Source organism: Thecamonas trahens, assembly GCF_000142905.1.
Source record: "Thecamonas trahens ATCC 50062 unplaced genomic scaffold supercont1.54, whole genome shotgun sequence".
Taxonomy (NCBI): Eukaryota; order Apusomonadida; family Apusomonadidae; genus Thecamonas; species Thecamonas trahens.
The window spans coordinates 93819-115039 of record NW_013657626.1 but is presented as its reverse complement, the minus strand read 5'-3'; the positions used below and the strand labels follow the sequence as shown (position 1 = coordinate 115039).

Here is a 21221-nt window from a genome sequence, read left to right as displayed (position 1 = left end):
CCTGTAGTGTTGCAGGTGCACCCCCCTTCACCCCACCCCCACCCTTGATTCCACTCTAATGAGATGCATCTTTGCTCAGACAAGCCAGCATCAGTGCACGGACCAGTGTACGGATCAGTGCCCGGACAAGCCAGCATCAGTGCACGGACCAGTGCACGGACCAGTGTACGGATCAGTGCCCGGACAAGCCAGCATCAGTGCACGGACCAGATCAGTGCCCGGATCAGTGCCTGGACAAGCCAGCATCAGTGCACGGACCAGTGTACGGATCAGTGTACGGATCAGTGCCCGGACAAGCCGGCGTCGTGGAACTAACATCATCCCGCTGACATGGCCGGCCTTCAGCCCCCCTCGCCCGACCCCCACTCACCCACATGACCACCGTCGACCCGGCACCGAGCAGACCTCACTCTGACAAGCCATGGCAGAGAAGCAGACAACGCAGGCCGAGACGGAGCAGACGACGCGTGCGGTGAGCGATGCGTTCTCCCTCAGTGAGTGGGTGGAGGCAAACAAGACGGCCATGCTCCCGCCGGTGGGAGCCGTCAACATGTTCCCGGCTTCGGACTCGTATGTCATCATCTGTGTCTCGGGCCCCAACATCCGTGCCGACTACCACATCAACGAGACAGAGGAGTTTTTCATGCAGCTGACGGGCGATATGGTGCTCAAGGTCATCGACAATGGCGAGTTCAAGGATGTGACCATCAAGCAAGGCGATGTCTTCCTCCTCCCGCCAAACGTGCCGCACTCTCCTCAGAGACCAGCTGGCACCGTCGGTCTCGTCGTCGAACGCAAGCGTGATCCTCACCACATCGATCGCCTCGCCTTCTACTGCGACGACTGCCATGAGCTGCTCTACATGGACGAGTTCCACTGCACGAACCTGCCCAAGCAAATCGAAGCCGTCGTCAACACCTTTTACGCCGACGAGGCTCTCCGGACCTGCCGCCAGTGCGGTGCCATCGCCCAGAAGCCCTCCTTTGACGCTGACGACGCCTAGCCGCCAACGATCCTTCCTCAACACATCTCAACGAGTACACACACACACACGCACACACACGCACTCTCTCACCCGTTAGGGGCTTACAGCTGCGGTAGGACGTAGCCCTCGGAGCCTGCAGACGACACGGATCGGAGCTCGAGTGGCGTCGTTGGACGCATGCCGATCGCCACCGCCTCAATATACTCGTCCTCCTCGTCGCTTGTCGCCACTGCTGATGCCTGCCGTCGCTGCGCCTGCGGGGATGGCTGCATGTACCCAGGCCGCGGCCGTTTGGGCCGCCGATGCTTGCGGGCCGCCACCACCCGTGCCTTGGCGTACACGGGCGTCACAGGCTTGTATGGCTTCTCACGCGACGGCAGCGCGTTGCGCTTGCGGAACGCCTCCATCCGCACCGACGGGTCCGCCATTTTGCGCCGCCGCTGTTTGGCATTCATCAGCCGCTTCATCCGCGACTGCTTCCGTGCCATTGCCGCAATCGTCGCCGGGTTGGTGATGCCCCACTCCGCGGCCATGTCCTGGACCTTAGCCGGTACTGCGCCGCGTGAGCTCCGACGCGGCTCCTCCGGGGATGCCGTCGACGACGAAGTCGTCGTGAGCGTCGACTCAAACGACGTGTTGGTCGCCGCAGAGCTCGGCCGCGCTGTCGTCGGCGACGCTGCTTGTGGCGCAACACCCCCCACAATCCGCTCCCGCGAGCCTGGCGCCCGGTACACCGGTACGTAGCCATCGTCACCGCTTGACTCGCATGACCCTCCGTCGCCAGTCTCCGCGCTGGCGGAAGAGATCAACACTACGCTGCTGCTAGCTTCGCTCCGCCCGCCCGTTGCTGGAGCAGGCGCCGGCGGCGTCGACCACGCCTGTGCAATCGACGCCACTGTCGCCGCATCTAGCTGGACTGCAGGCAGAGAGTCGAGCGAGAGGCCCGAGCTCGGCGCTCCCTGAGTCAACCACTCGGTGTCCAGCTCGTCATCAAACTCGTCAAGATCGTCATCATCCCACAAGCCAGCTCGCGCAGCCTCGCGCGCCCGTGCCAGCCGCAGCCGCATCCGCGCCCCACGCCACACCGCCTGCACCTTGGTTGCCGCCGCCTCCCTTGTCCTTGACCGTGCCCGCCACGCCGTCGGCCCCGGCGCCGTGCTCTTGGTCCGAACTGCATACCCACGCCAGGCCGCCGCAATCACGCTGGCAGCGTGGCTCGCTGCAGCCGCCCGCTTGTCCAGCGATCGCCGCCACCACCGCTGGAGCGTGATCACCGCTTTGGTCTCGGCCCGCTCTCGCACAGCATCCACGTACCCCGCAGGAACTGCAGTCGTGAGTGTAAGCCTGGTGAGCTGGGCAAGCGCCTGAGCCAGGCTCGCCTGCTCGCCCAGCACCTCCAGTCGCGCCTCGTCGCCCAGAAGCACGCGCTCGGCCTCGGGCAGTCCAGCAGCTTGTGGCCCAAACGGCGCGAGTCGAACTCGCCGCGCACCGGCGCTGGCAAGCGCCTCGACCCGGGCCGCCTTGGTGGCGTGGAGCAACCACCACTGAGTAGCCGGCTCCGATGCGCGTGGAGCGCACTGCTGCCCGGTTCGCCAGCACGCCGGTCGGGATGTCCGCAGCGTTGCCGCCAGCCGTGCGCCCCGCTCTCGCAGTACACGGCGATGCCGAGCTGCGCCACCGTCGGTTGCCGCAATTGCCGCGAGTGCCACTGATGCCACGCGCTCAAACGGATTCATATCCAGCTCCGACAGGCACGGCAGCAGCGCAGAGCACACCAGCGGCACCGCGCCGGCTGCCGCTGACCTCGCCAGCGGTGTGTCATGGATTCGCAGCGACGAGAGCAGCGGTGTTGCTCGCAGCATCCGCTCCAGGTCGTCCAAGAGTTCCAGACTCGTGAACGGGAGGTGCAGTGAGTGGAGGAAGGGCAGCATGTGTGGCATGCGCAGCGAGGTCACTTGAGCATTCTCGCCCAGATACAGCTCACGCAGCAGCGGCACTTCCCGGCCATCGACGCACGGCGTCCCACTCAGCGCGTTGCCGTTGACCCATAGCGACGATAGAAGCGGTGTCGCTGCCACTTCCGGAAGCTCCCTCAGCGCATTCTCGTACGCCACGAGCTTGATCAGGTGCGGCGCTCGGGCTAGAATGTTGCCCGGAAGCGTGGCAAGCTCGTTGCGGCCCACGTCGAGTGCGGTCAGTGACGGCAGTCTCGGCAATGCATCAAGCGATGAAAGCCTGTTGCGGTAGGCAGCAAGCTCGACCAGGTTCGGAGACGCCGGCACGTCTGCAAGGCTAAACAGCGAGTTGTTGTTCGCCTCTAGCCGCACTAGACTCTCCAGCCGCCGTACACTCGGTCCGAGGCGGGTCAGCGCGTTAACCGACACGTCCAACCACCGGAGCTTGCGCAGCGGCGCAAGGCCGTCGAGAGCCGCCACCTTGTTGTCGGCAACCTTGACAATGGCGAGTTCGCGATTTGCGCTCAGATCGCCCACCCGCGTCAGCGCGTTGGTGTTGAGATTGAGCGAGACAATAGCTGGAACGTCAGCCAGCGCGTCTGCAAGCGTTGTAATGCCTTCGACCTGCACACTCACCACCTTGACCTCTGTCATCGGCGTGTTCGGTGCGTAATTCATCGCCAGATGGAACGGTGCAAGCGGCGAGCTGTCGTCTTCGTCCACCTGGTCCTCGCCTGCCGACGAGCCAGCTGCTGCCGGTGGCGACGGACGCAGTGGTGCCAGTCGCTCAGCCGCAGCCAGCGCCTCGAGAGGTGCTGTCGCTTCTGCTGCGGGACAGGTTGGGTCCGTCTCCCGCCGACAAGCCAGAAGCACCGGATCAACGTACTCGGACCAGCGCCCACGGGTGATGTCAGCTGCCAGCGTCTGCTGAGCCTGGCGGAGCGCGGCTCTCTGCTCGGCGGCTAGGCGGGCGGCTTTGCGCTCGGCGGCGAGACGGGCGGCTTCGCGCTCGGCGGCAAGGCGGGCGGCTTCGCGCTCGGCGGCGAGACGGGCGGCCTCACGCTCGGCGACGAGACGAGCTTCTTCGGCGGCCATACGCTCAGCCTCGGCCTCGGCCTGAGCAGCGAGCTCGGCGGCACGCAGCCGGGCCTCGGCAGCCTGGCGGCGGGTGTCGCGATCGGCCTCTCGGGCGCGCTCTTCCTCCTCGGCTCGCGCTAGCATCTCCAGCTCGCGCGCTCGGGCAGCAGCCTCAGCGGCTTGTTCTTCCTCGAGCTGCTTGCGGGCCAGCGCCTGCGCGCGGCGTGACTCTTGCAGCTGGGCCTCGATGGCCGCCTGCCTCTTCCGAGCCTCGGCCTCGGCGGCCTCACGCTCTGCAGCCAGCCGCACCTCCAATTCGGCCAAGGCCGCAGCCTCGGCAGCCTTGGCCGCCACAGCCGCAGCTTCAGCTTCAGCTGCCGCCACCTCAGGCGTCGCTGCGCCCGCCTCGACGTCGGCTCCATCGCCTTGCTGCTCTTCCTGCCGCCCGATGCTGTTTCCAGCGGCAAAGTCCATGACATCCCGAAAGTACGCGGCGTCTTCGAGGGCGGTCTGCAACCGGTAGCTCTCCACTTCTGCGGCCGCAGCCTGGGCGTCGACCCTCGCCTCGTACATGGCGTCCAGCTCCTGATCGAGAGCATCGTGTTGCGAGCGAGCGAGGCTGTGGTCGGCATCCGCCTCTTCGCCGGTCCGGGCCAGAACCGCCTCCAGCTGTGCGATAGAGAGCAGGCCCGACTCGGCAGCGAGCCGACCACCCGCAGTTGTGTCGGATGTAGCGGGGTCTTCCGACGCCGACTGGGACGGCGCAAGCGGAGCAGCAGTGAGAGCGGCGGCGGCGGCGGCGATCTCAGCCTCCAACTCGTCGGCCAGGTGGTGGTCCAGGGAAGGCGGCGAGGAGGGTGCAGCAAGGTGCGGGTACAGCTCAGAGTCAGAGTCGGTATCCGAGAGAAGGTACGCATGGCTGGGTGTCGCCGGGAGACTCCACCCGTCCGTCATGGCTCTCTCCGACCCGCCGACAAGTGACCCCCGTCCCACCTGGCTCCTTCTGGCTCGATCATTTTAACAACATTTGCCGCCAAACTGCGGACCACGCATCAAGACAGCAACCGAAGCAAAGTCCCCCCCCCCCTCCGTGCAACCCCCCGCCCGTACCACATACCACATACCACGTAGCACACCACACTCAAGAGCACACAGCCGCAGAGGAGGGTTGGGCATGCACGGGCGAGAACGACCCAACACGGCGTCTGGTGGGCGGCGGAGGCGGGGTAGCGGGGCTACGGGTGGGGCTAGGCTTGGCAGGGGTGGTGGCGGTGGTGAGGGTGGCGGCGGCGGGGATAGCCGAGCGGAAGAGGTGATGGAGGACGGTGGGAGCTCGCCTGGGCGACGGAGGCGGAGGCCGGTGTCAGCAGGTGGGTCACGGGCCCCGAGGCGCTGGGACGATGATGGTGCGGGCCGCATGGAGGAGCTGGTGCGGAGTTCGTACACTCCGAGTCGGTCGGCCGTGTCGGTGTCAAGGCTCTCGGCGAGGCTGGCTGACTTGCAGCTCTCGGCATCGCCGGCTAAAGGCCGCCCGAGCACAGCTGGATCGAGCAGGAGTAGCAGGCGGCGCGGTGGCCGAGATGGACCGGATGATGGCAGGCCGTGTGCGACGTCGCAGGCGCTCGGAGAGGCGCTGGTGGTCAAGCTGCAGCTGGAGGCTGCGCAGCGAGCGCGCGAGCTGCGTTCGTTGGCAGACTCGTCGTCGTCCGCCAAGATGGCTCGGGCACGCAAAGGCCTGGCCAAGGCTCGTAGCCGATTGGAGCGCGACGCGCACGAAGCACGGGCCATGGTCGAGGCGCTAGGCTCGCTGGCGCGGTCGATGGATCGGGCGCGGGCGTCGCTCGACGACGCGCTGCGGATCTGGGCCGACGGCTGGCAGCACGACTACGCGCAGCTGGAAGAGAACATGCTGGATGTAGACGACTCGATTGGTGTGGCGCTCGAGGCTGCGCAGCAGAACGTCGACGAGCTGCTGAGTGACGAGGCCGACGCGGCGCGGCGGCTAGCCGACGAACTCGAAGACGTGGCGCTTGAGGGCGAGGTGCTGAAAGACCACGTCGCGAGCCATGGGATGACCAGCGCGTTCATGGACGAGTTTCACGACTACGAGCAAGTGGTGCAGGGGCAGGTTGCGACGGCGCAGCCGCGGATGTCGCAGCTGGAGGCGAGACTGGCACAGGCGCGGTCTCCGGCAGCCTTTCGCGTCGGCCCGCAGCTTGCGGCTTTGAGATCGCTGATGACCTCACTCCGCGAGGAGACCCGCAATGCCCGTCGCGTCGCCGCGTATTTGCGCAAGGGCGCCGGCCCGGGCGCGGCCATCATGTCCAAGCTTGTGGGGCGGACTAGGCGCGCCAAGGCATCCCTGGACGCCGAGCGCCGCGAGCGGCAGGACGCTCGCCGGCGGATGCAGTCGCGACTCTCCTCACGCGACACTGTGTCCAAACGCGAGTACGAGGCGCTGGAGAAGCAGTACTTTGCACTGGAGGAGGTGCTCGACCGCGAGCGCAAGGCCACGCGGGTCTGCGACCGCTGCCGCACCTGGGAAGACAAGGTCCGCGAGCTGCGGTTCGAGCTTGCCAAGGTGAAGCGGAAGCAGCGCGATAGCGAGACGCTCGAGCGCTACTCATCCATGCCTTTCAACGCCACGACCTCTCGTGGCTCGTTCGGAAGCTCCGTTGGCCGGTTGGCGCGGTCGAGCAGCGTCGTCGGCTCCCCACGCTCGGGCTCGGTCTGCTCCTCTGCGCCACAGTCGCCTTCGAGTCCAAAGTTCCCGCGACACTTGCGTGGCTCAATGTCGGGATCGGGCACCATTCCAGAGGTCGTAACGTCGGGCGCGAGCTCATCAGACTCGAGCTCATCGGGCACGACGTCATCGTCGGGCACGTACATGTACGTGTACGAGGACGAAGTCGAGTTGTACATCAATGGTGCCAATGCAGGGGGAGGCGCAGACGCCGGTGCCAGCGACAGGCACGCGCTCGGCGGATCGGCTGCACCAGCCGGCGGGAGCGGGATGCGCCGGTCGCGCGAGCGGCGACCCAAACCAGGTCGCGGCAAGTCGGTTCGTTATGGCGGGGTCGAGGTCAAGGAGATCTCGCCCGAGCCTGGGGACGAAGACAAACCACGCTCGCTTACCGCCGTCACCAACCACGGAGCCTCCGCCGTCCGCGCCATTGCGCTCAGCGAAGTAGCCATCGACGACGGACGGCCGCTGGCGTCTGCGTCGGCCGACGGCTCGATCAAGGTTACCATGCTCAATGCCAACGGGCGTGCGCGCGAGTGGTTGGATGTGTCGCGGGCTGACGCCAGTAGCGATGGCTCTGTCGCTGTCCTCGAGTTTCACCCCAAGGGCATGCTGCTGGCTGCTGCCGGGCGGGAGCGCACCGGCTCGAAGCAGGTCGGCCTCGCCCGCATCTTCAACTGGGGTGCCGGACGAGTGCTCAAGAGCATCCAGACGACGGCGCCGGTGACGGCCTTGCGCTTTGCTAGAGACGGGAAGCAGCTGGTGCTTGGCATGCGCGGAACGGTTGAGATCTACGACGTGCGGACCGCGAGCCTCGTTCGCAAGATTGCCATCGGTGCGCAGTCGGGCGTTCGTGAGACGGTGACTCACATGGCGTTTGGCGTCGAAGACCACCTGCTCCTTGTCGGTGGTTCGTTTGGCAAGGTGCGGGTGTACGACTTGCGCTCGTCGGAGCAGCTGACTTGCTTCCAGGAACACGTCGCGCCGCTCGTCGCCATCTTTGCGCCGCCGCTGCCGGCAAAAGGATCGTCTCACTTTACCGTCCACTCGCTGGACAAGCGCGAGTCGGTGCTCTCCGTCGATGCGCTCGGCGTAGCGCGGGTGTGGGACACGGTGACCAATAGCTCGATCACCGAGTGGAATGTGGGGTCGGGAGTCATGGCGGTCGCCCTGGCGATGGAGGAGGCGGTCCTTGCCGTTGCACACTCGGACGGCTCGCTCGCTGTCCTCAACCTCACCGCTAACAGCCTCGGATACTCGTCCGAGTCGTTGCCGGCGACCCAGGTCTCTGCCGACGCCCTCACTTCCATCGCATACGGGCCCAACATGGGCATTCTCGCCGTCGGCTGCTCCGACGGCAAGGTTCTTGTCGGCCCGATTCCGGCTAAAGAGTAGGCTTGTGCTTGTTCGCCTTCCCGCGCAGCGTTTCGTGTAGCAGCGGTAGCAGCAGCGGCAGCGACTGCATGCGGCAGTGCTAGGAGGCGGTGATGGCAATGGGCTCCGACTCGGCCAGCCGCGCGCCGTCGGGTCCATGGAAGCGGAAGACGTACGAGCCAGGCTCATCCGGCAGGAGATCGCCGTCAAAGTTAAATAGGCCGACCAGCGCGGCACCCGCGTCCAACTCGCGGCGCCAGCGGCCTGCACGGCCCGTGTCGTCCGGCGCATCGGCGGGGTACAGGCCGATCCAGTCGCCGGCTTTGATGCGCGGAGCGGTCCAGAAGACCGAGACCGGCGCCCCGACCTTGGCCGCCGGCACGGCCGTCAGCGAGAACTCCTCATCACCCTCGCCCTCGACCAACGTAGCGCCGTGCGCCACAGGCTCGCCTCCGCTGCTGTCGCCTCTGCTGCCACCATCGCCACCATCGCCGCCTCCGCCTCCACCACCGCCACCGCCGTCTTGGTCGCTGGCCTTGCGCACGGGCCGCCGCCCGGGACCGCCTCCTTCCGAAGCCTCGCCCATAGCCCGTGAGCTTCCACAGCCCATGCGTGTGTGGGTGGGTGGGTAGGTGGGTGAGGTGGGTGTGCCAAGGGAGGTGCAGGGGGGCGGGACAGGGGGGGGGGGAGGGGGAGGGTTGGCCTCTGGCCGAACGCTTGCAGGCAGTCGGTGGCTGGTGAGCAGCCGACTGGTGTCAGGGCGGACTGCGGTGCGGTGACGGACGATGATGAGCGGATGGACGGCGCAAGTTGGATGGGCGGAGAGTGATGGGTAGGGTAGGGTTTACGACTCGCCAAGGTCGGCGACGTCATGCTCAACGGCAACAAAGGTCTCGGGAGCGACAACACGGCCGGCGTGGCACATGACCGGTATGCTCTGCGACTCGCCAAGGGCCGAGTCGGGGGTGGGCACGGTGGCGGTGCCGCGTCCCTCGCGGCGATTGCGGAAAAAGGTGCCCTCATAGACAAAGCCGCCGGCAAGGACCGACTTGCCGGCACCCTCGCGGACGCCTTTGGACCAGTTGCCTGAGTAGGTGCCCCAGAGGAAGGCCTTGGTGCCCTCGCCCGACCTCCGGCCGCCTTCCCAGTTGCCCGAGTACTTTGCGTCGTTCTCGACGCCGACCTCGACGCCAAACCCATCGCGGACATCGGCCTTCCAGTAGCCGTCGTAGCGGCGACCGGAGGGAAGGATCTCGCGGCCGCGGCCCTCGCGAACGTCAGAAGCCCACTGGCCAACGTACTTGTGGCCCCAGGGTGTCTCCCAGGTGCCCTTGCCGGAGCGCTTGCCGGAGATCCAGCCGCCAGAGTAGGTGGAGCCGTCGGGATAGAGCACAGAGCCGGTGCCGTGCGGGCGGCCGGCGAGCCACTCGCCGTCATACTCGTAGCCCCAGGGGGTGACGAGACGCCCACTGCCGCTCTGAAGACCGTGCTCGAATGAACCGGTGTAGACCGAGCCGTCGTCATTGACAAGCGTGCCCGAGCCATGGTAGGCGCCGGCCACCCACTCGCCATCGTAGGCAAGCTTGCGGCTCGACGAGTGCGAGAGAACGCCATTGCCCCACGGCTTGCCGTTGCGGAACTCGCCGATGTACGTCCTTGTACCGCCGCAGGTGACAAGCGTGCCGGAGCCGTGCGGCTCGCCGGCCAGCCACTCGCCCTCGTACGTCGAGCCGTCGTCAAAGACGGCTGAGCCTGTGCCCGACCGCTGGTCACGGAGCCACGAGCCCGAGTAGCGGAGCGGCGAGACCGACGAAGAGAGTGTGCCAACGCCGGAGCGGAGACCGTCACGGAACTCGCCGGTGTAGGTGATGGAGCCGTAGACGAGGGTGCCCGAGCCAGAGCGCATGCCTGCGCGCCACTCACCCGAGTACGAGATGTCCTTAAAGGTGTAGACACCGGTGCCGTGCGGCTGGTTGGCGCGCCACTCGCCGTCGTAGACGGCGCCCGATGCCCAGCGGAAGACGCCTGAGCCTTCGCGCTGATCTTCAACAAACGAGCCGACGTAGTGGTCTTTGGAGGGGAAGAAAATGTGGCCACGGCCGTGGCGCGAACCATAGCGAAGCGTGCCGTCGTAGAGCGAGCCGTCGTCGTAGTAGTAGGTGGCGCGACGAAGCGAGCCGTCGGCGACGTCAGCAGCATCGGCGGCATCTGCAGCGTCGGCACCGGGTGCGCTCACAATGAGTGCGTCGAGCTTGTCGCGCGCCATGTGGGCTTCGATCGTCTTGGCCACCGTCCGCATCCACGAATGCTTGGCCGATGACGAGCCGGCGTAGAGAAAGTAGGAGCGCGACGGAGTGTAGACCTCAAAGGCATCGTTGTTGATGGTCGACGGATCGAGGTCGTGCAAGTCCTCGACCCAGGTTGTTTCCAACGAGGTTTCCAGCTCTGCGGTGAAGAGCGCGCCGGCGCGAGCGGCCGAGGCCGACACTTTCTCGCCGACCACAAACATGTCGTTGAAGAGGACACCCCAGAGCGAGCGGCCGGGCGTACGCAAGCTGCACGGCGCCTCCCAGATGATGCGACGGGTGGGCTCGGAGAGGTACATGTCAAGGCCGGCCGAGCCGGCTTGGGACGCCGTGCTCGCCTTCTTGCGCTTCGAGCCCGCGGCGTCCTGAGCGGCGGCGAGGAGAGCGTTGACTTTGGCGTTGGCTTCGGCAATGGCGTTGGCGGCAGTGCTGAGCGCGTGGGCGTCCTTGTGGCTCGACTTGGTCTTGGACGAGATCTCGACCAGGAGCAGCTCGTAGCGCGGTAGGCGCTGGATGGGCTGGATAAGATAGAAAAACAGGTCGCGCCCGCCGTGCGACTGGACGCGCTGGAGAAAGTACGAGGCAAACTGCTCGTTCGAGGCGCGAAGTCGTGCGCACACATCACGCGCACCACCAAAGACCTCGCAGAACGGCAGATAGTACTCGGAGAAGAGAGGAATGATGTCGAGGAAGATAGAGCCGACCATGGTGGCCGACGGCGAGTAGCTGGTGATGGCGACCTCGAGCGCGTCGACGAGCGAGCCGTGCAGGTCGTGAATGAGCTCGAGAGAGCCAAAGAGCGCCGAGAGCTCCTCGCGGGTGATAATGCCAAGGCCCCGCAGCGGCTGAATGTACTCGTGAACAAGAAGCGCGAGCGAGTTGTAGTAGGTGATCTCGGTGGTGTACAGCTCGTAAACGAGGCGGTCGCGCTTGGTCGGCTCGCCGGTTAGCGGCAACTCGACCGGGTTCCGTTGCGGCGCCGAGTCAACAGTGAAGAACGAGTCGTCGATGATCGCAGAAGTTGGTGCCGAGTCGACGATGGCCATGGACATGCGGATGGTGTCGCGTGGCGACGAGTCTGTCGAGGACGGCAGAGGCGACTTCTTTTGAAGATCGGGCGGGAGCGTGGGCAGCTGGCGGCGGCGTTTGGCCGGCTCGGGCTCGGGCTGGGGCTGAGGCGCAAGAGGCGGCAGAGGCTTTGCCGGCGGAGCGCGGGGCTTGGGCGGCGGAGAGGAGGGAGGAGGTTTGGGATCAGGGCTTGCGAAGGCCTTGGGTTCGGGTGTAAGTCCAGGCTCGGGCTCGGTGCAGGCTCGGGTGCAGGATCGAGTGCAGGCTCAGGCTCGAGTGCAGGCTCAGGCTCAGGCTCGGGCTCGGGTGCAGGCTCGGGTGCAGGCCCGAGTGCAGGCTCAGGCTCGGGCTCTGGTGCAGACTCAGGCTCGGCCACAGGAGCAGGCTCAGGCTCGGCCACAGGAGCAGGCTCAGGCTCGGCCACAGGAGCAGGCTCAGGCTCGGCCACAGGAGCAGGCTCAGGCTCGGCCACAGGAGCAGGCTCAGGCTCGGCCACAGGAGAAGGCTCAGGCTCGGCCACAGGAGCAGGCTCAGGCTCGGCCACAGGAGCAGGCTCAGGCTCGGCCACAGGAGCAAGCTCAGGCTCGGCCACAGGAGCAGGCTCAGGCTCGGCCACAGGAGCAGGCTCAAGATCGGAGTCGACAAGAGCAAGCAGGAGGGTGGACCATTCCTCGCGCTGCTTCTTGGGCAGCGCAAGGAGGATGGAGGCCGAGGCATCATGCGGGGCGAGAAGAACCAGATCTTGGCGCGGAGTCTCGTCGGTGAGCCACTCATCAGGCACGGTGTCGGGCTCTGGGCCGATGATCATGCGTGCAGCGTGCGGGAGGACGAGGTCGACCGAGGCCGTGGCCACCACCGCCGACTTGAATAGGAGCAAGCGGACGCCAGCACGGGGCAGGCGAGCCAGGAACTGCGCGGTGTCGGCCTTGTCTTTGCCGCCTTTGCCAGCCTCGTCCCCGCCACCCTGGGCAGGTCGCCCGTCGGCGGTGATAGCCACCGCATACCGACGACGCCACCCGCCCTTGCCTGGGTCATACAGAGAGAGCTTGCCCGAGACCACCACCGCTGCCGCCTGCTCTCCATGCACAAGTCCACGGAAACTGCTTGCTGGAGGCGTCTCACTCATAGGCCTGTTCCTCCGCCTCGTCCCACGTGCCGTCTGCCGTCTTCCCCCTCCTGCTTGCCCTGCCGCCTCGCCTGCCGACCATTCGGCCGACCGAGTCGCTCGCCGCCACTGACGGCCGCCGAGGCCATCCTTCGGTCCTTTGTGACTGCTCCGCCGCCTGACGTCATACAGCGCCACACCGCACTCTCTCGCGCCTGGGCTATCCATCGCTCGTGTATAGGTCATGGAAGAGCCTGCGGTGGTGCGTAAGGACGCACAGTCGCAAGGAACGCTGAGTCTGGGCAACGTCACCGCCAGTGTTCCGGCCGGCGAGGATGGGGACATTGGCCGCAGCACGCACGCTGGCCTCGCGCCCACAAGCCAGGATCCTGATCAGGTCCCCGCAGACGGGGATGGGCTTGGGCCTGCAGGCCGGGATCCTGATCAAGTGCCTGCAGATGCTGAACCGCACGCAGGACCTGCTCCCGAACACGTGCCCGCAGATGCAGGCTCATCGACGTCGACAGCATCTTCGGCCTCCACAAGCGCCAATGGTAACGGCGTCACAGGTGATGGATCAGAGAGCGAGGCACGCAAGCGCAAGCGCGAGGCGCCGGCACACACCTGCGAGGCATGCGGCGGTGAAGGCATCTATACCTGCCCGCGATGCATGGTGCGATCATGCTCGGTGGCGTGCGTCAAGCGCCACAAGGCCGAGTCCGGGTGCTCGGGCAAGCGCGATCGAACCAAGTTTGTCCCGCGATCCGCCATGAGCGACGCGCTGGTGGTCAACGACTATTTACTGCTGGAGGACGCGCTGCGTTCGCTCGATGCTGCGCAGCGGTCGCGCAACCAGATGGTGGTGGCCGGCGAGCTCGGGACACGCGGCATGCGCCCGACTGCAGGCCCGCGCAAGGGCCGCGCCGCCCTCATGCGCGAAGCCAAGCGCCGCGGCATTTCCCTGCACTTTATGCCCGACGCCTCATCACGCCGCATCGCCAACCGCTCCCATTACCGCAACAAGGACAAGCACATCCACTGGTTCGTCGAGTGGCGGCACGACGGCCAAGTCGTCGACGCCTCGTTGGTCGAGGAGACCGCACTCGTCGGCGATGTGGTCCGTCCGCTCCTCCAGCGCCACGGTGTGGCACAGGCGAGCCTGCCACGCGTCCGCGCATGGCTCCGCAAGGCCCGTGTGCCAGCCAATGCTCCCGAGGCGGACAAGCGCATCGCCGTCCGCCTCGACGCCTCGCTTGCAGAATGCCTTGCCGGCCAGGAGATCATCGAGTTTCCGGTCTTCGACCTTGATCTTGCCCCTCCTCCTATGACGTAAATCTCGTGCACACGCTGGACACAACCCTGTTCGCGCTCATGTCTGGCTCTTGCGCCCGCGCACGTCGGCGAGCACGGCGCGACGGTCACCCGGTTCCGCCGCCAATATCCGAGCCAGATCCGGCCACACCAGCTTCCTTGCCGGCGAGTTTGGGGCCATCTCGGCGCCGCGTGCGGCCAGAAACTCGGCGGCATCGATGTGGCCCGCAAAGATCGCGCACTCTAGCGGCGTCGAGCCCTGGAATGGAAGCACCGGGTCGCGGCGCCGGGCGTTGACGTCGGCGCACTTGCGGACCAGCAGCTTGACCAGCGTCTGACGCTCGACAAGTGTGGCCCGCGGCAGCAGCGCCGCGATCAGCGGAATGTGTGCCGAGCTATGTGAGCCGCCTCCAACGTCCGCACCGTGCGACAAGAGCGTCCCGGCCAGGAGGTGCGAGCCGGCCCGGCAAGCAACCACCAGCGGTGTCGCGCCGGTCTCGTCGGCCGCGTCGACCTCGGCGCCTGCGGCCAACAGCTCCTCCGCCACCGCCGCATACTTCTTGTGCTGCCGTGCCGTCGTATAGTTGCAGCTTGCGGCATCGTGGAGCGCCGTGAGGCCAAAGCTCGCAGCGCGACAGACGTCGGCCCCGCCGGCCACCAGCACCCGCACCAGCTCCACGCTGCCGTGCAGGGCAGCCAGCTGCAGCGGCAGCCGCAGCGGCCCGTCGTCACCGGTCCGCCCATCGCCGTCATCGTCAGCAACCAGGCCATTCGCACCCGCGCCCGCTTTCAGCAGCGCTGTCACAATCTCGACCGCAGGCGCCTCGATCCCTTCGAGCACCGCCAGCAGCGCTGCCGTCGCCGCCTGCGGCTCGACGCCCGATCCCGCACCACCCAGCCATGTCAACATCTCCGCCCGGGCCCCAGCATCGGCTGGATCGGCGGAGACCCGGGTGAGGAGAGTCTCCCACCCGGCCGCTGCGGCCTCGTCCATTGATGACAGCGAGGGCGCGTCCAACAAAGTAACGCGAGCTGGTCGCGAGTGAGGTGGTGCGCAGTTCGCGATAGTCAAGCGGGATGCGGCGGATCAAACTCGACCTTTTGACACATAACTCGACCACATGGCGGACAAAAGCGTTTCACGGGAGGAACCCTGCATCCCGCTCGCTCCCTCTCAATGACCGCCTCCGGACGAGCAACCGTGCAAGTCTTGCGACAAAGTACCCTGTGCCAAACGCAACGCACACAGGATGCTTTTCGTGGGCTGGTCACCCTTGAAACAGCCCACCACCCTGTCGTCTGCCTTCTACCCAATCCCGAACCAATCGAGTGCGCGTTGTTGACATGTAACGTTTGTACTAATTGGCTGTCGCAACGACCCAGTCGTTTTGCGGCAGAACGGGATACGGCCGGCTCGACCCCCACGCCATTCAACACACCTCTACCCACATTGCCGAATCCCCCCTCCCTGCGTTACCAATCCCTCACCACCTCTACGCACTCATTGGGCAGACAAAGAAGTTCTCCCGTATTCACATCCTTCCCTCCCGGCCATGTGGACGGCCACGGGCATCCTTTTCGTTTGCAATGAGAGCCGCCCTGAGCAATGGTACGTGGCTGATGTTGACATATTGTGACCAGACAAACCGTGCAGGAAACGTTTTTCTGTTGCGCGAACCCCAACACAACCCTTGCGCCCTCTTGCACAACCACCACTCACACCCTCGCCCTAAACCCAGGCTCTCGCACACTGCATACGTCCGCGGACACATTCTCACTCTTCAGCCTTTATACTTGATCGGCGCCAGCAGCAAGTCCAAGAGCATCGTACTCGACCTCCGCACCGTCGATTTGGCCGAGGTCGAACTGGCTGAGACTGACCACGCGTTGTTTGGGGAGACAGGCGTCGAGCTGCGGTCGAGGGTGGACGGCGTGGCAGAGAACCCGATTCTGCTCGGCGTCCGCCAGCCCGGTCTGAATGATTTGGCTCGATGGATGTCGGTTTTTCGTCAAGCGGCTGTCCGCCACATCAGAATCACACTCGCAAGCGAGCTGGACGGCACCGTGGCGTCTGTCGCGCCGGCTCCTCTCATTGCCGAGCCGGAGCCATCTTCGACCTGGGCTCTCCTGCCGCCGCATAGCCCCTCTGCTGACTGGCGCGCGGTGTCAACAACCGAAGACCATACTGACGACTGTGCCTGGTACCGCCGCTACTTTGCCAACCAGGCTCACGCCAACTTTGTCGCGGCGCTGTCGCCACGGCAGGGTGGTGCAGTCGTGGTCTCGCTCAAGCGCGAGGCGACCAAGGTCAAGAATGGATTTGGCGTCATCCGAGCCATTCTCTGGAGCCTGGGTGTGGTGCATCCATTTGTCATCGCCGCCCCTGACTCGTTCCGCTCCTTCCGGCGCGATCTGCAGACGGTGCTGAGCCGACGCGATCCGCACAACCTCGGTCCGAAATGGCGCCGCTTCAAGTGCGTGGTGGGAGCCGGCCTTGTCCGCCGCCTCCTTGCCATCGAGCGGACGCTGAGTGAGGACGCGTGCCGCGTCGGGCTGATGTATGCCGCTGACGGCGACGTGGTGGATCCGCCGCCGCTGGGCCACGACCCAGTCTTCGACGATCTGGCCGATGCCCTTGCGGAGTACGGCATTGCCATCATCAGACCGGATACCGCGAGTGCCATGCTCGCCGTCATCGTCTTGGTCTCGGACGGCTGCGAGATCTCCGTCGACGTGCTCAAGCATTCGTTTGTGACTTGCTGTCTCGCCGTCTCCCCCGACGGTCTCAACACGTATCAGCTGACCTTGGCGGCCAAGAAAGGCTGCCTTTCAGGCACCGGAGCTGTCGTAGGCTCGCATCTCGAAGGCTCGCCGAGCGTGGCTGCCGCTGCGCTCCTGGCTGCGGCGTCGAACGCGGCGCGCATGTGCGTCCGCTGCAGTCAAGCTGACAACTTCATCTCGCGAGCTACGCGGACTCGCGACCTTCTTCTTGATGCCGCTGTCCTTGCTGTCAACGAGGGCCGTGTAGGCTTTGAAGTTGGTCCTGTCTGCGGCCTCTCTGTCCATGGAACTGATGCCACCGATCGACCGCCGCTTGTGCTGCCTAAGCGCGATGTCCTCACCGCGCTCCCACTCGACATGGTCTCGGAGGGCCAAGTCCTCGCTTGGGGCATGTGGCAGAATCAGATCATCTACTCGGACGTCTCCGGCATTCATCTGGCAGGAGGCGGGCATGATTCTGGGGCAACCATCACCACGGCTGCAGCGTCAATGATCCACGTTGTCGAGTGCCTCAACGTGGCCGTCATCAAGTTCAAGGACCTCGCTCTTGGCGTGGGCTTTGTCTTTCTTGACTCGATCGGCCTGTGGCTTGTCCACTCCGTCCCACAAACTGCGCACTCAACCTCGGTTGTCGTCTCGCACTCGAACCAGGCCAACCACCCTGTCTTCCTCTCTGTGGTTAGCGAGACACAGCTCCGGATCTTCAAGTGGATTGACAACAGGTTCTCACGTGCGGCCCGACGGGACTTGGGCACCGCAGCTCGTCTCAGTGCCATCGACAGGTCACATATTGCCGTCACACTCCCGACCGCCGTTTTTGAGGTCGGTCTCGGTCCGTCCTACACCCTTCGCACCATCGCCACCTCCGACTACCCCAACGGTGACATGGCCGTTCTTGCGATCTCTCGCTCGCGGATCCTCGTCCTCGACGGCTTGGTCAGCGTCATGGCCGACCGCGAGGCACTCGATCGCTCCCAACCGACTGTCATGGTCCACTGGGTCGGCACGCCGCAGCAAGTCGTGGAGCTTGGACCTTACCTTGTTGGCGCAAGCGTGGCCGGCCTCGAGATCCGCAGCTCAAGCAACGGCGCACTTGTGCAGGTCATGAATATGCCACGCCCTGTCTCTATCCTCTGGCACGACACGAGCGGGTTGGTGGTCTCGGCAGGCGGGGCCTTTACCACATCGTTGCCGCGCCCGACAATGTCGGGGCCGAGCCCGAGTCGGATCTCGTCGACCTGATCGAGTGCGATGTCCACACCAGGGCAGAGTCGGCGCTCATGCACCAGCTGCGATGCAACCGCCCAGTGATAGCGCCAGCCCCAGTCTCAAGGCGCTCGATCTCATCGCTTGGGAGCGAGAGCAGCGAGCTCGGGATGTCGACGTCGAGTAGCTCGGGCGACAGCGACATTTGCCTCTCGGTGGTCGTCGACAAGCCTTCCGATTTTGGATGGACGCCGGATACGCTTTCCGTTCCGCTGGTCACGCCGCCGATGGTGACAAGCCTCTTCCTTCAACCGTCGCCGCGGGCGGCGGCGGCGTCATCACAGCCGACCACGCCATTGTTTGTTTTGGCACGTGTTGCGCCCAGATCCGAAGTCTCATCGGGCTCGGAAGAGTCCGAGATGAGCTTTCCTTCCGACTCGTCGGTCGGCTCAGTCGACGCCAATATCAACTTGCCGACAATGTCTCATCCAGCAGGACTCCAGGTGGCGTTGCACAACCTTGCCGCCATTGGAGATAGCCTTGCGCCATCTAAGAACCGTCGGGTGCGCATGGCTCGGAGCACTGTCGACGCACCTGAGCTCTGCGATCCGTCCCATCGGCTGTGGGGTCTGGTCAGGCCGGTTGAGCCCGCAATCGACATCAACCGGGAGTCTTTAGACTTTGCCATGAGCCTCGCCAGCGGTCTCGGCATCGAGTGGTCGTCCGACTCGGACAGCTCGTCGTCGTCGGACCGGTTCTACGAAGGCGACTCGTCGTCATCGTCGTCCAATTCAAGCTCAGAGGCGTCGCCTTCTTCATCAATGTCGTCATCGTCGTCCACGACAGCCGGTCTGGTCTCGCCGTTGAACGGTTTGCGGCTGGCAGGCGGTGGCCTTTCGCCGTGCCACTCCAGGTCGACATCGACATCGACGACTATATCCGGCCTTCATGCGTTTTCCTCCAGCAGTTCGTCGTCATCGGCACTCTCCCCCACCGTCATCCGTGTCCAACCGTCGCCGCCCCCGTCGTCGACATGGCACGAGAGCGGATTCCTCTTTGGGTAGCGAGCGAGGACTGTCAGTAGTTAAAGGAGACACGTTACGATCAGCACGCGACGCGATGTGGTCGCCGGTTACTCCAGGCGCATGCTGAGGTCAGCGCGGCGGGAGGTACCGAGGCGGGCAAGGCCGATACCACCCTTGAACGACGCGTCCACTCACCGATCTGATCTCTATCTCCCGTCTCGAGCGCAACTGGCTGTACCGATTCACCGCCTTCCTTCCGCCCGTCGCTTGCTCCGGGACAGCCGGTGGTTGGTACGCCGAAACGAGAGAAGGCGCTCTTCCTTCCATCGCCACACCGAGTTTGGGAGACGGACCGGACGACTGTCGGCTTGCCAGCGAGAACGTTGACGATGGCGAGGAAGAAGGTGAGAGCGGTGCGCATTGAAAGCCGCTCCGCCGATGCGGGGTTGGGCTGGTTGGCCGACCCGTTGCGTAGCAGCATACGGTCGAGCTCGGTCACAGTCATGGCGATGATGAAGCCAGAGACGGTCCACTTGCACGCTCTCATCTCGGTCAGCTACACCCGACTGTACAGAGCGTAGCACAGAGGGAAACATGGACGGTAAGGGCTCCGTGTGCTCCGGCGACGTGGGCTCCGGCGGCATGGGCTCCGCCAGCATGCTCGCCTCCGTCTTTGCCCGTCTTGCCCGTGGCGAGGTTGAGCCAGGTCCGCTCGTCGACGTGGCGCCTGCGACGGAGCAGGGGGCGGGGACGGGGGTGGAGACGGGGGAGAAGGCGGTGGATGTGGGCGAGGTTGGTGGCGCCAGGAGTGCGCCCAGCACACGCAAGACGCGGAGTGTCCGTAGGCAGCACTGGTCGGTGCCCATGCATCCGCCAGGGGTGGTGCGGGTTGTGCCGGCGGCGCTGTGTCCACGGCCGGCTGCAGCAGACTCGCCGCAGGCCGCAGATGCATCACAGGCCGCAGACGCATCACAGGCCGCGGATGCATCACAGGCCGCAGATGCACCACAGGTCGCAGACACACCACAGGCTGTTGTCGCGCCGCAGGTTCCGCAGGTGCCGCAGACGGACGAGGGTGAGGTTGACTCGCCGCGATCGTCGCGGCCAGTCAAGATCACGCTGCACGAGCTGCCGCCCGAGGCGTTGCCGTCTGCGCTGCTAGACATGAGCAAGGCGCGGAACCAGAAGTTTGACGCGCTGCTCTCTGCGCCGATCATCGATCTGGAGGCTCTGCGTGCGCTGGCTTGGTCTGGTGTGCCCGCGGTGCTGCGGCCGCAGGTCTGGGCTCTGCTGCTGGGGTACGCGCCGTCGCGGGCCGACCGGCGGGTTGGGGTGCTGGCGCGAAAGCGGCGCGAGTATGTGGATGCAGCAAACACGCTTCTGGAGGCACCGTTTGGGTCTGTGGAGGACGCGATCATGACGCAGATCCGAAAGGACCTGCCGCGAACGGAGCAGTCGCTGGCCATATTCCGTGCTGAGCGGATCCAGTCGGCGCTCGAGCGTATCCTCTTTACGTGGGCGGTCCGCAACCCGGCGTCTGGGTATGTGCAGGGCATGAACGACCTGGCGGCAACACTCTTTGTCACCTTTCTTGTCCCGCAGCTCGCGATTGCGGTCAACGACCCGCACCATCAGACGGCACTTCTTCTGCAGCTGGAAGACTTGTCGGAGTTGAACGAGGCGCAACTGGCGCTGGTTGAGGCCGACTCGTACTGGTGCTTCTCCAAGATGCTCGACTCTATCCACGACAACTTTATCGTCAACCTTCCGGGCATCTACCGCAACCTGGACAAGCTCGAGCGGCTGCTGGGGGCGATGAACCCAAGGCTCGCGTCCCACTTGGCCGAGTCGGGCATCTCCATGATGCTGTTTGCCTTTCGGTGGATGACCTGCTTTCTTGTTCGCGAGTTCCCGCTCCCGCTCGCAGTCCGTTTGTGGGACACGTACGTGGCCGAATCGGCCTTTAACGACTTTCACGTATATGTCTGCGGCGCGCTCCTCTTGCACTTTGTCGATGACCTGCTCGAGGCCTCAGCCGAAGAGCTCATCATGTTCCTGCAGGATCTGCCGACGGCCACCTGGACCGAGACTGACATCGAGGAATTGCTCTCCAAGGCCTACGTGGCGCACAGTCTGTATGCATCCAAGGTCGGGCCATGACCGCACCCGTGGCCATGGGCGAGGACCAGTACCCGTGCAAGATCAAACTCTGGAGGGTGCCGAAGTGGAAGGAGTGCGCGGCGACAGAGTGGCGGCGAGCGGGTGGGTGAGGGGAGGCGGGGGGG

The 21221-nt window shown here is 65.3% G+C and overlaps 8 protein-coding genes across 8 annotated transcripts; 5 read left to right on the top strand and 3 right to left on the bottom strand.

Moving 5' to 3' along the window:
* Positions 1-421: 421 nt before the first annotated feature.
* On the top strand, positions 422-1003 carry AMSG_09912 (3-hydroxyanthranilate 3,4-dioxygenase; the record flags this gene model as incomplete). The annotated part of the gene is made up of 1 exon (XM_013898502.1): positions 422-1003. The coding sequence occupies one exon, from the start codon at positions 422-424 to the stop codon at positions 1001-1003; it is 582 nt and encodes a 193-aa protein (XP_013753956.1).
* An 83-nt stretch (positions 1004-1086) lies between these two features.
* Positions 1087-4971, bottom strand: AMSG_09911 (small GTP-binding protein domain protein; the record flags this gene model as incomplete). Its single annotated transcript, XM_013898501.1, has 1 exon — positions 1087-4971. One exon carries the CDS (start codon positions 4969-4971, stop codon positions 1087-1089), a length of 3885 nt encoding a protein of 1294 aa, XP_013753955.1.
* A 463-nt stretch (positions 4972-5434) lies between these two features.
* AMSG_09910 (uncharacterized protein) lies at positions 5435-8155 on the top strand (the record flags this gene model as incomplete). Its single annotated transcript, XM_013898500.1, has 2 exons — positions 5435-5446; positions 5636-8155. The coding sequence occupies 2 exons, from the start codon at positions 5435-5437 to the stop codon at positions 8153-8155; spliced, it is 2532 nt and encodes an 843-aa protein (XP_013753954.1).
* Positions 8156-8963: 808 nt separating this feature from the next.
* Positions 8964-11893, bottom strand: AMSG_09908 (uncharacterized protein). Its single transcript, XM_013898499.1, has one exon. The coding sequence runs from the start codon at positions 11490-11492 to the stop codon at positions 8979-8981; it is 2514 nt and encodes an 837-aa protein (XP_013753953.1). The 5' UTR covers positions 11493-11893; the 3' UTR covers positions 8964-8978.
* A 1133-nt stretch (positions 11894-13026) lies between these two features.
* Positions 13027-13963, top strand: AMSG_09907 (HIT-type zinc finger-containing protein C1orf181; the record flags this gene model as incomplete). The annotated part of the gene is made up of 2 exons (XM_013898498.1): positions 13027-13132; positions 13183-13963. 2 exons carry the CDS (start codon positions 13027-13029, stop codon positions 13944-13946), a joined length of 870 nt encoding a protein of 289 aa, XP_013753952.1. The 3' UTR covers positions 13947-13963.
* Positions 13964-13982: 19 nt separating this feature from the next.
* On the bottom strand, positions 13983-14918 carry AMSG_09906 (uncharacterized protein; the record flags this gene model as incomplete). The annotated part of the gene is made up of 1 exon (XM_013898497.1): positions 13983-14918. The coding sequence occupies one exon, from the start codon at positions 14916-14918 to the stop codon at positions 13983-13985; it is 936 nt and encodes a 311-aa protein (XP_013753951.1).
* Positions 14919-15037: 119 nt separating this feature from the next.
* On the top strand, positions 15038-19015 carry AMSG_09905 (uncharacterized protein). Its single transcript, XM_013898496.1, has 2 exons — positions 15038-15533; positions 15664-19015. The coding sequence occupies exons 1-2, from the start codon at positions 15478-15480 to the stop codon at positions 17945-17947; spliced, it is 2340 nt and encodes a 779-aa protein (XP_013753950.1). The 5' UTR covers positions 15038-15477; the 3' UTR covers positions 17948-19015.
* A 128-nt stretch (positions 19016-19143) lies between these two features.
* AMSG_09904 (GTPase-activating protein gyp1) lies at positions 19144-21162 on the top strand. The gene has a single exon (XM_013898495.1). It carries the CDS (start codon positions 19531-19533, stop codon positions 21094-21096), a length of 1566 nt encoding a protein of 521 aa, XP_013753949.1. The 5' UTR covers positions 19144-19530; the 3' UTR covers positions 21097-21162.
* Positions 21163-21221: the final 59 nt, after the last annotated feature.